Genomic DNA, 11,349 nt, shown 5'->3' with positions numbered 1-11,349 from the left:
GAATGAAAGGGATACAAATTAATTAAACATGAACCTAACTATTATATATTATTATATATTGCATATGCATGTGTTTGTATTAAAGCAACAAACAATTAGCAATCTTGATAGAATGAGTGAGAGAAGAGTAAAAGGAGGCTACCATGTCTCATCATTTGCCATCTCAACAAAAAGGTGTTTTTGACCAAATCCAACTTTATTTTTTCTTTTCTTCTTTCATTTCTCTGGATGAACTACAAACTAGGGAACAATGGAAGATGCAAAATTAAGCTACAAACAAACCCCACATTCCTTTATTTTCATATATAATATATGCACACATTCTTCCAGTATTCTCAACATTCACTCTCCTTTTCTTTTCTTTTCTTTTCCTTTGCTTCTTTTCTCTTCATTTCAAAACCTTGTCATCTATGGATTATTTATAAATGGGATAGAATAATAGATCCCATGTTATATGAGCAACTTTGCATTCTGAGTGTAGAATATCAACACTACATTTCACTCAAAACTTTCAGGTGTGTTCTTTTGTTCCCTTTCTCATATTTTCCTTTTCACTTTTTCATTTAAATTACTTCTACACTTTCCCTGTTAATGTAATTACTATATTAAATAAGTATATTACAGTACTTTGAGATTAACCATATCAGAAACTACCTTCACTGTAAAGGTAGTTTGGCAGAAGAATGCTGCTGCTAAATTTCAGAATCCATATTCTAACTGTTAACATAATAATGGATACGTGGCTAACACATTGTTATTGTTGTTGCAGCTTCATGTATCTCGAACCATTGTGACCATAATAAACTCATATCACTCCTTTACTTGAAAATTTGGTTAGAGGTGAAAAGGGAGAAGGGAAAATGGGGAAGGATGGATCACCAAAACCTCATACTCCTTTTGAAACAAGGAGAAACCGTTTGACATGGATTTTAGGGGTGAGTGGACTGTGCATTTTATCATACGTAATGGGTGCATGGAGGAACACTCCAACACCCAATAGCCAATCTGATATCTACTCCAAAGTAGACTGCAATATTGGGTCAAGTTCACCAGGCATTGCATCTTCAGGAGTTCAATCATCAACAACAAACTTAGATTTTGAAAGTCATCATCAAATTGATATAGCAAGTTCTGGAGGGACACAAGATATCCCACCATGTGACATATCACTCAGTGAGTACACTCCGTGCCAAGATCGAGATAGGGGTCGAAGATTTGACCGTAATATGTTGAAGTATAGGGAGAGGCATTGCCCCAGCAAAGAGGAACAATTATTTTGTCTTATACCAGCTCCGCCAAAGTATAAGCCACCTTTCAAATGGCCTCAAAGCAGAGATTATGCTTGGTATGACAATATTCCACACAAAGAGCTCAGCATTGAGAAAGCCATTCAAAACTGGATTCAAGTTGAAGGTGACAGATTCAGATTCCCTGGAGGAGGTACCATGTTTCCACGTGGAGCTGATGCATATATTGATGACATTAATGAGCTTATTCCACTCACCACTGGTACTATCAGAACTGCAATTGATACCGGGTGTGGTGTAAGTTACTCTATCTTAATCCTAAAGCACACATCCAAAAACAAATCTTTAGCCTAATTTCTATGCACTTTCAATTAAAAAATTTTACATTATTTTATCATCATATCAATATCTGGTTGGATAGTATTGTAAAAGTCTTCACTGTGTGTATACTATTTGCTTTTTTTCATCGAAGTTCATTCAACAAATTCAACTTAAACCTTAGGATCATGTATATGTTTGTTTTTGGTGTGAAGGATGTGTTGTTTATATACTTAACTCCTTCTTTCACATCTGAATTGTAAAGGTTGCAAGTTGGGGTGCTTATCTTTTGAAAAGGGACATCATAGCTATGTCCTTTGCACCAAGGGATACACATGAAGCTCAGGTCCAGTTTGCATTGGAAAGAGGAGTTCCGGCAATGATAGGTGTCATGGCTTCACAGAGAACTCCCTACCCAGCAAGGGCGTTCGATATGGCTCATTGTTCTCGTTGCTTGATCCCTTGGCAAAAATATGGTATTCACACTTCTCATATACTACTAATCAAGAAGGTCTATAAAATGGGAGAATTTTTTGGTTGAATTCAAAAACTGTAATTAAAAAAAGGGTTGTGTTTGATTTCAAGTAAAGAAAACAGCAATTAAAATGGTGTAATTTCCATTCACAGATGGTTTGTACTTGATCGAAGTGGATAGAATTCTGAGGCCTGGTGGCTATTGGATTCTCTCTGGGCCACCTATTCGATGGAAGACCTACTGGAGAGGGTGGGAGAGGACTCAAGAGGATTTGAAGCAGGAACAAGACTCCATTGAGGAAGTGGCAAAACGCATATGCTGGACCAAAGTGGTTGAGAAGGATGACTTATCCATTTGGCAAAAGCCTAAAAACCACGTCGGATGTAAACAAACCAAACAGGTTTATAAAACACCACATATATGCCAATCCGACAATGCTGACGCGGCTTGGTAATTCTTTAGCTAATTTCATTTGCAACTAAATTTATATACAGTTCCGCAACTACTTTCGTGGTGTGTCAAAATCAACATCTCATTTTGGAGTTGCTCAATGCTTTCGTTTGTTCATATGAAAAAACATGTTATGATATTATTGCATCCAAGATCTGTCCCTTCTACAATGGGTATGATAGCTTTATTACATGATTAAAATTCTTCTTGGTTGTTCAAGCTATTTTGTTTGTTTGATTGCATTCAAAAGGTACCAAGATTTGGAGAAGTGCATAACTCCATTGCCAGAAGTTAGCAGCGCAGACAAAATAGCTGGTGGGGCACTAGAAAAATGGCCTAAGCGTGCATTTGCCGTCCCTCCTCGAATCAGCAGTGGTTCAATTCCTAACATCGATGAGGAGAAATTTCAAAAGGACAACGAAATGTGGAGGGAAAGAATAGCACATTACAAGCATCTGGTTCCTCTTCACCAAGGAAAATATAGAAACGTGATGGACATGAATGCTTATCTTGGTGGGTTTGCAGCAGCCTTAATGAAATATCCAGTGTGGGTTATGAATGTTGTTCCCTCAAATTCAGACCATGACACACTCGGTGCAATTTATGAACGAGGTTTTATTGGAACTTACCAAGATTGGTGCGAAGGATTCTCAACTTATCCAAGAACGTATGATCTCATCCATGCTGCTAATGTTTTTGGCATATATCAGGACAGGTGAACATTATCTAATGAACTCTCTAGCTTATGTTGTTTTTGGCATATATCAGTATGAGGTTTTGACTTGATTAATTATTGTGTGGAAGGTGCAACATTACTCTTATATTACTGGAGATGGATAGAATTTTGAGGCCTGAAGGTACTGCTATATTCAGAGAGACAGTGGAGCTTCTGGTGAAGATTAAAACCATTACTGATTCAATGAGATGGAAAAGCAGTATAATGGATCATGAAAGCGGACCCTTCAACCCTGAAAAGATTCTTGTTGCTGAAAAAACTTACTGGACTGCAGAAGTTAAAGACAAACCAGTCTAGCAGATAGAGTTATTTTTAAAATTGTGTTCTTATTTATACCTTTTTGTTTTACTTCTTAGAAATTAAATTGAAATTAGATGCTTGTTTTTTACCTTGCATCATTTTTGTCTAGCCATATTCTTCCTGTTTTATTCCCTTATTTAAATTAATTCATCAGAACACCCCAAAATCATTATCCTATTTTATTGCCTATTTATCTTTTGCAAAAGATAAGGTTTACACTTTTCATTAATGAATTACCAGGAGGAGGCCAAGGCCAATGTCAATTTTATCACTCGCATAAGAAAATGCAATATGCAATAACTTCGGACCGTAAATTACGCTTATTCATTTTTCACCCATTAATTTTACTTAATTGCTTTTATGAATGATAAAGTTCAAACATAAAAATGCATTGTTGAAATTATTTTAGAATGAAAAATGTTATATGTCCATAAAATGATTTTCCTACACCCTTAAAACATTTAATGAAATAATCATTTTTATTTTCATAATTGATTTATCTCAAACTATTTTACATTTTAAAATAAAAAAAAACGTAATGTAAAATAAAAAAGATGTCATGTTATTGGTATTTAAACGTGTTTAATACAAAAAAAAAATGGAGTATTTATCTACCAACATCTCACTAGAATGGCAAGTAGCTTTAGATTTTGGGGTTTCATCATAAATACTTTTATTTGGTTGGCGATTTACTCTGAATATTCCACTATCAATATATCAAGGTTACAAAAAAAAATATTTACATGCATAAGAACTCTCGGAGGTTCACCGAGGTAAATGCATAAAAAAGGAACAAAGTTTAGTGAAAGGTACTAGAATGCAACGTCACAGAAAAATTCTTTGATCGGAAACCATTTGAGGAGTATTCTTCTTACACTACATCTTATCTACTTTTTCTTTTTCTCACAAGATTGGTGTCGCATCAGTTAAAGTTTAACACTGGTGAAGATATTTCTTAGCAAATAATGGCAAATTCTAAGCAGGTTAAAGTTCTAATTGCACTACAAAAATGTCCTGCATCAGATAAAGTTCGAAGAAATACGCTGTTTCGAAGAAGAGTGATGCAATACATTAAAAAGATGTTAGGATATACAGAGAGTAATATCATTAAATGCGAAGAAGCGAAAGATAAATCGAGTATTTTAATTTTACTACACTTGATGGAATGATATTTCTTCTTTAGTCCATAATTAAAGTAAACAAAAAAGTTCAATTCAAGGACGAGCGTATATTCATAACAGCGAAACATCTAAATAAATAACAGTCGCCAATGGCAATGAGATCCACCTGCACAGAAAATACAAAACGTTACACGTTAGTTAGCTTTAAACACAGTTCACATTTTAATCAAATCTCATGACGATTCAATTGCCACCTTTCTTCCTAATAAAATCATGTTTAGGAAAAATTTAGGGGTGTAATAAGAAAAGGTTAACTAGTTGAATTTAAGCCCCGGTTCCAACTTCCAACGAAAGGCGGGGTAGTATGGTGCAAGCGACATAAACAGCAAAAGTTTTCGCCATGATCTCATTGCCTTCTGAACTCAAGCTATACATAACTGTAAAACATGCATGTATTACATACACCATCTCCTTTACTAATTCAGAACAGACATTCAGTAATAAGAAACCGAATAAGCAAAAGGTCTCCAGATAAGATTTTCATTTTTTTTTCTTCGGAAGAAATAAATAAAACACACAAATACACAAAGCTATTATATAGTCACCCTTCACTACCAGAGTTTCATCTTGCTCCCAAATTTTCCAGTCTATGTTTATATGACTTTTGCATATGCAGTCGCAGGATCAGTCAGCAGTCATTGGTTGAGTGATGCAACACCTGAACCGGGCCTTCCGAACTGTTGTCAAGATCTCAGTCTCTGCATTCTCGAGCATTCCAACAACTTCAGCAAACGGTGGCCTCACATCAGGGTTGGGATCCCAGCATCTTGTCATGATGTCACGGAGAACAGGTAGGCAATCATTGGGTATGATCGGACGAACATTTTTGTTGACAACTGCAAATGCTGCCTGCACTGCTGTCATGTTCTGAAATGGAAGCATACCGGTGATGAGTTCCCATAGAACAATTCCGAAGCTATATACATCCACCTTTTGTGTGTATGGCCTGTGCTGGATCATCTCCCTGCAGTTCATCAGCGAACAACATATCTAAATACTACACCAAATTAACTTTTAAACAAGCAAATAACACATTTAAAACTAATCATGAATTTCTACATTTCAAACATGTTAGATAACTGGATTTTGGTCATAGCAGAAACATAAAAACATGCAGAATCTGAATCCGACTTGATTAGTAATATTATGTGTCATGAATGGAACTGTCCATATACATTATAATTGCTGGTACAAAAATAGCATAAATAAATCTCCCACATGGTATTACCACCTAGTTCTAGAAACTAACAACATACCTCATTCGGCAGAGAATAGTCTTAAAAGAAATAAAAAAGACAGAAAGAAAATGGTAAATATATCATTAATCATTATAAGAAAGTCATTAAAAAAACAGCTAAATGGCATTCTAATTCATCTGAATATCTAACAGCTAATACTCAATTTACCAACGATACACATCTGAATTCCTCCTTTCCCCTTAAAGGCCCCCCATACCAACTAATCAATGTCCTGCCTTGAATACTCTCCCTTACCCATAGTCACCAAATTAATACACCTCAAAGATTTAGTCCATCACTAAATTAATACCTCCATCGTCTAAAATGGACTGAAGAAATAACAAAAAGAATATTTAGTAAACTAATATGGTAACAAATTAAATCTTTCATAGATTAATTTGCTGACAAAATCTTTAGAGGGCTTAAACAATGGCAAGAAATTTTATAGAATCAAATTGAAAGCCTACGCTGTTAATAAAATGAGTCTAATTTGAAGCACTTGTAAAACTGTCAACAAATTAAACCCTACATATGACTTTTAAAGTGGCTATTACAAAAATAAACTATTATTGTAAATGGTATTACAATACCAATGTAATTCAACTAAGTTCACAGAGTATTTCTTTGTTTAGATAAATAAAACTTCAAACAATCATCATAATATATACATGCACTGTTTCAAAAGTAATAAAGTAAGCTTATTCAAGCAAATTTAACAGTTTCAATGATATCTCTTATGCAACACCAAAATAATATGCATAACAAAGTATTTGAAAAGAAAAACTAAAACATTTACATTTACAAGGGTCAGCATGACCACTTAGTTTGATTTTTCATAGAAGAGATGCCCTTCAAGACACCTAGAGAATTACAACAATAAACACGTCTTTTATCCTGTGTTGAGTCAGCCACAAGAAACAATCATCTTATCTATTTATATTCCTCCATATAGATTCCATGTTACCATTTCTGTAAGAAGACTAAATCATACCACTCAATACAGTTAAATTAACTAATCAGTGTAACAGTTCAAATAAAGATATTGGAGACATGTCATTAAATATTACCAAAAAAAATAACTAATAGGATCTATTTTGGGGCAGAGAGCATGAAAGAGATTAAAATAGAAACATAACTCACTCATCATGCAATGACTGTGACCCATCAAGGCATGACTATCTGCGTCATGATATGCATGAGATAATGCAGGAATGTAATAGGATATGCCCATAATCAAACAGTTTCACACTTCATAACAATACTACAACATTGTTAAACTGCTAAGCTTCAACGCAGGGCTACACAGGCAACAATATAGCAAGACAAGAAGCCTACACATGAAGCATGAAGCATGAAGCTTATAATGCAGTCTAGGAGGGTCAAATGTAAACCTATATGGGATAATATAGGTCCGACCAACTGGGTCACCCAGAGATGGATTAGTTAAAGGAGAGCACCATGGCATATTTCTTGAACCAAAATCTATGCTTCACTTGAACCAAACATAACAGAATATGAAAGTTATCTAAAGATTACACCATCCTGTCTACCTTATTGCATTCCGGCCAGGTAACTAGATGCATGTGCCACAACCCTATCAGGTAAGTATACGCGTCAGTATTTATAGGGAATATATATGAATGCATACCCAATACTCACCTGTAGACCAAGTGTATTGGTTTCATGCAAAATGAAACGCGAACTGCAACTTCACTTCTTTCCAACTTCCCCCTTCTCTAAATACTTCTGCCCACTTAATAAGAATTTAAGGACATTTTATTTTTCTTGTTTAATAGCATCATCCACATAGTCTCCAAATCACGCCATTATATTAAAATAATAAACACCTAAAAGACCAGAACACACTACTACTTTCACTTCCCCAATTCAAATACAAGAAACAAAATTCACCCTGCCAAAAATTTCCTACTAAATACCTGAAAGTGGCAAAAAACAACTTAGCCTCACCCTGGCATAGCACTTTACCCTAAACCACAACAAGACCACTAACTGAAAACCAAGCAGTGACCACTTTGATTCATTTAACTTCTTGTTGACAGGCGGTAGTAACTCGAAAGACTTTACTAATAGGACAAGCACATGAATATTGGATTTGTCTGAAGAATGAGCAATAGGTTTTAAGCATTGTTCTAGGGTATCATAAACAAGGTCAATGATCCCCTAGGCAGGATTGCCCACTCTGCCACCAAAATATTTGTACCATGGTTAGTAGCTTCTAGCCAGCAGAGTGTATGCATCAACACAAATAAACCAAGCCACAAAGATATGAACACTTAACAAAAGAAAAAAGTATCCCGAGATTCACAAATTCATCCAGCCAAATTTTTCTAATGTCAGATTAAAAGATTGATTGTTTATTCAGTACAGATGCAAAATACATCTATCATATTCCAAGTAAGGATTTGGGCAGGCTGGGGTACACAAATAAAACAGACAACGGATGAGAGAAAAATTGACAGCACCGTTGTTAAAAAGAACTTATAAGCCCATAATTGCGTACAAGTCACAAGAAAAAAGGAAAAAACCTAAAAAGAATATAAACAGGTAGGATCCAAAACCAAGACTAATTTTTAAAACTTCCAATAATGGAAACTTTCAAAAAATAGCATTATCATTAAAGTTTGCTTCTAAAACAAATGACGACAACACTCAAGCTTCACTTCGATAACCTGATTGCAATTATCTTTCTGTAGGGTTAGTCTGATATAATGGTAGAGATGCCCTTACCATTTGGGTCAAAACAAGAGACAAAAGAAGATTTCCTTCCACTTCTTGATGAATGAAAATGTATAATAAGAAGCAATGTGAGAAAAAATGCATATCATAATTAAATTATAGTGAAAAATATTTAGCTAAAATTAAAAGAACATGGTTAACAAGAGCCAGCCAATATTAAAGACAGAAGCAAACAAAAAAAGTTGTACACTGAAAGCATATAAGGAACAAAGAACATTTCAGCTGTATATGCCATTTCTGTCCAGGATCACAATTAACAAACAACAGATTAGGAACAAAGAAAACAAGCTATAAGAAATGAGCAACAGTTTGTTAGCAGCATTTGAAATATAAGCAATATTTCATTAAATATCTTTAAAAAGTTAACTATAATAGGGAAGATGCCCAAAAAAATCCAGAAACAGAGATGCAAGAAAGCATATTAGTATTTAAAAAAATAAGAGCAGTAAATGATCTTACGGAGCCATCCAACGGTATGTTCCAGTCTCAGGTGTCATTCCTTCAGTCTGAACCTCAATTCTGGCAACTCCAAAGTCAGCAATTTTAATTGACTTGTCACCAAAAATCAAAAGATTATCAGATTTCAAGTCCCTGTGGATCAATCCAAGGCCATGAACATAAGCCATCCCCTTTGCAACATCCAAAGCTTGCTTGACAGCCAATTTGAGGGGAACTGATCGCTTTTGCCGCTTCATTAAAAATTGTCGAACTGAACCACCCTTAGCATACTCGGTCACAATGCACCACACCATTGGCTTACGGCATGCGCCAATGAATCGAACTATGTTAGGATGCTTTAGGGTAGCCAACATCATGACCTCCTGCTGGAATTGCTGTTCCATCAATTGAGCCTTTGCTGGATCATTTTCCGGCCTCTCCAATATTTTAATAGCAACATCTTCACCATTGTAAGTACCTCTGTAGAGTTTCCCAAAGGCTCCTTGTGCAAAAGGCTCACCCATATTGAGTTTCCTCAAATCAATTGTCCACTCATCAAAATTATCAAGCCCTTCAGTAGGAGAACTGTTGTCCATTAGAGCTTGAGCTAAAGCATCATCGCTCAAAGCATGGGTAACTCTTCCCCGACGATTGGCACTATGTGCAACAGAGTAGTTGTCATTGGCACGCCTCCGCAACCCTTGGTGGTCCAACATGCGAGTATGGGAATCATTGGACCCAACACTGCTATTATCAATTGACATCGCAACAGATCCTCCACCATTACTTGTCTGTAAGCTCCCAACACTGTCAATTGACATATTGGTACCCTCCCCAAGCTTATGGTAGAAGCCCTGAGAGAAATCATAGTAGTTGTTATTATTTTTGTTGAGATCTATTATTCCCGGGAATTTCGCACCGCCTTCCAACATGTTTTCACACAGAAGAGCAAAGCCTTCAAGCACTATTATTCTTCAGCATCAGAGATTGTAAATCAAATCACACCTGGAGAAACCCTAAAACCAAAACAAACCCACATAAGAATTTGGCACTTCAAACAACATAAAAAGTCTAATAACAGCAACAATGACAACATTCATGGATGCATTTGCCTCATCATCAATTACAAATGCCAGTAAGAAGAAAAAAATATAAACTAGTGTTATTCCAATTACAACCCAGATTTATAAAGAAAAAAAATAAACATGCAAAAACAGGTCTAGATATCATCACCAACTAAAAAACACCTCCAGTATCCAATAACGCTCTATCAAAACAAATTCCAGAAGCAAACACGAAAAGACCAGATTTCCAAGCCTATCCTTGTGCAAATCAAGACATAACCAGACTTCTCCAGAACACAACCACTTTCCAAGACAACAATTAAGAAATTAACCACAATTAAATGAAATCCACCAATTAGAAGCAAGGAACTCCAGTAGCTACTCATGCCTAACACATCAAACATAGAGCAAGCAAAATTCAAATAGAATTTCTCAAAAGAACAAACAGACAGACAGACCAAAGCACCGACAAGACACAAACAAGTCAATAATTAAAAAAATCAAAAAAACTATATATAGAAAACTCTAAAACCTCCAAAACCAACTTTGCAGTCAAATCTCAAACAAATATTGACGAAGCCGTCACTGATCTTACAAAAAAGAAAGAAAAGAGTGAAAACATGAACAAACCCTAAAATCTGAAAAGGGTTTAGAAGCAAAAGGTTAAGGAGAAACGGAAACGGATACCTCAAGGGAGAGGGCTCAGGTTAACTACACGACCTGTGGTAAGAGAGTCGTCGAAAGGAAGGTGGAGAGATCGAAGAGAGAAAAAACAAACGGAAATGGACAAGATTGAGTTCTTCCCGTACAAAGGAAGCCAGAGACCAGAGAAGAAGCGCAGAAGGAAATGAAATGGATGACTTTCTTTTGATTTTTCTATTTATTTATCAGGTTTTTATATGCCTAGTCTTTTTCCCCTCCTCTTCTAACATTCTAAGTCTTCATAGCTTCTTTTTCTTCACTCCTTTTATTCTTTTTATTTATTATTTACTTTTAACATTATTAAATACGCTCTCTTCTCTACACGTCACTCCTCTGAACACAGTTCATCTAAGGATTCTTACAATAACTTTCTTAATTTAATTTTTTATAAAATATAAGTACAATACCCCTTTTTATTTAGTTATTAAAATAAATATATATTT

The 11,349-nt window shown here is 35.3% G+C and overlaps 2 protein-coding genes across 5 annotated transcripts; one reads left to right on the top strand and one right to left on the bottom strand.

Annotated features, from left to right (window-relative positions):
- The first annotated feature begins 219 nt into the window (after positions 1 to 219).
- LOC106766645 (probable methyltransferase PMT18) lies at positions 220 to 3,779 on the top strand. Its single transcript, XM_022784271.1, has 6 exons — positions 220 to 515; positions 770 to 1,544; positions 1,831 to 2,041; positions 2,193 to 2,490; positions 2,741 to 3,205; positions 3,295 to 3,779. The coding sequence occupies exons 2-6, from the start codon at positions 861 to 863 to the stop codon at positions 3,521 to 3,523; spliced, it is 1,887 nt and encodes a 628-aa protein (XP_022639992.1). The 5' UTR covers positions 220 to 515; positions 770 to 860; the 3' UTR covers positions 3,524 to 3,779.
- A 937-nt stretch (positions 3,780 to 4,716) lies between these two features.
- LOC106768411 (serine/threonine-protein kinase HT1) lies at positions 4,717 to 11,058 on the bottom strand. 4 transcript variants are annotated; one of them, XR_002668939.1, is made up of 4 exons: positions 10,892 to 11,058; positions 9,162 to 10,156; positions 5,263 to 5,671; positions 4,717 to 4,813 (listed from the first exon to the last, which is right to left on the bottom strand). XR_002668939.1 is itself a non-coding variant. In XM_022784272.1 (4 exons), the coding sequence occupies exons 2-3, from the start codon at positions 10,070 to 10,072 to the stop codon at positions 7,497 to 7,499; spliced, it is 954 nt and encodes a 317-aa protein (XP_022639993.1). In that variant the 5' UTR covers positions 10,073 to 10,156; positions 10,892 to 11,058; the 3' UTR covers positions 5,536 to 5,671; position 7,496. The 4 variants fall into 4 exon arrangements, 3 of the variants coding, with proteins under 3 accessions (XP_014509045.1, XP_022639993.1, XP_022639994.1); XM_022784272.1 differs by lacking the exon at positions 4,717 to 4,813 and adding an exon at positions 7,496 to 7,539 and having other exon boundaries at positions 5,536 to 5,671; XM_014653559.2 differs by lacking the exon at positions 4,717 to 4,813 and having other exon boundaries at positions 5,027 to 5,671.
- Positions 11,059 to 11,349: the final 291 nt, after the last annotated feature.

This window comes from Vigna radiata, chromosome 7, assembly GCF_000741045.1.
Source record: "Vigna radiata var. radiata cultivar VC1973A chromosome 7, Vradiata_ver6, whole genome shotgun sequence".
NCBI lineage: Eukaryota > Viridiplantae > Streptophyta > Magnoliopsida > Fabales > Fabaceae > Vigna > Vigna radiata.
Note: the sequence above shows the minus strand (reverse complement) of the source record. Positions and strands in the feature narration are given on the sequence as shown.